We start from the raw sequence: 963 nt of genomic DNA on the forward strand, positions 1-963 counted from the left end.
CACCGCACACACAGCGTAAGAATTGTGGCAGGACAGGAATGCAAAGAATGAGAGGGAATGGTACGCGAGCGGGGAGGTCGGTGATGGCCTCCTTGGAGTCCTCGGCGCCGCGCGTGTAGTTGTTGTTGAGGAAGATCACCAGCTTGCCCTTCATGTCTTCAATCAGCGTGCCACCATCCTGTTCGTCGTACCCGTTAGCCACCCGCACGACCGCACGACCGCGCACAGGCTCAGCACAAGGGATCGTAAGAGAACGTACGAGACGTCGGTAGGTGAACGACACGCCCTCGTAGAGCGACAGATTCCAAGAAGTGACGTTGGGCAGTCCCACATTGGCCAACAAACGCTCCCACGCTTTCACCTGTGCACAGTTATCGCAAGTAATAGATCAGTGCTGAGAGCTGCACACGTGTGCGGTGGTGCGTGTGCGGTGGTACGTGTGCGTGCGAGTGTGCGTGAATACCTCCTCGTGGGTGGTGTTGGTGTTGGTGACCAGGAGCACATCAACGTTCTCCTTGGCCCTGTAGGGCTCCGCCAGCTGCAGCGAGAACAGACGCTGCTGGATGCACCGCAGCTGGTCCCTGTTTTCCGGCCGCATGCCGCTTAGCTTGAGATAGGCCGTGAGATCGCCGTGCACGTAGGCCGGCAGGTCCTCGTTGTTGAACGCCATCGTCCCTAATCGCGTGTGTTTGTTGTTTGTTGTGTTCCATTGTCAACTCACCGCACACGCACATGCACACGCACATTCACGATTGGGCAGAGTGGAGAGCGGTGGTACCGGAGATGTAGGTGAGGGCGCCGGGTTCGAGGCGCTTGACCTGCTTGAGCAGACCCTCGAGGAAGGGCCGCACCTTTCCCTTGCGGTTGCGGAACACCATGTCGTTGGTCTGCAACTTGAAGTTCTCGGCGATGCCCAGGTAGGCTTCCACTGGCCGACCGCACTTGGAACCAATTGGCTGCCAA

At 58.6% G+C, this 963-nt stretch overlaps 1 protein-coding gene across 1 annotated transcript in view; it reads right to left on the reverse strand.

Annotated features, from left to right (window-relative positions):
• ACA1_110540 (uncharacterized protein) overlaps window positions 1-670 on the reverse strand; it is a gene marked incomplete at both ends in the record, with an annotated part of 3,164 nt that extends 2,494 nt beyond the window's left edge. The window contains 3 exons of the mRNA XM_004357139.1: window positions 65-178; window positions 260-361; window positions 464-670. Of these exons, the coding sequence (XP_004357195.1) occupies window positions 65-178; window positions 260-361; window positions 464-670 (423 nt within the window). The remainder of the gene's footprint in view (window positions 1-64; window positions 179-259; window positions 362-463) is intronic.
• Window positions 671-963: the final 293 nt, after the last annotated feature.

This window comes from Acanthamoeba castellanii (assembly GCF_000313135.1).
Source record: "Acanthamoeba castellanii str. Neff unplaced genomic scaffold scf7180000084663, whole genome shotgun sequence".
In the NCBI taxonomy this organism is placed as follows: Eukaryota; Discosea; order Longamoebia; family Acanthamoebidae; genus Acanthamoeba; species Acanthamoeba castellanii.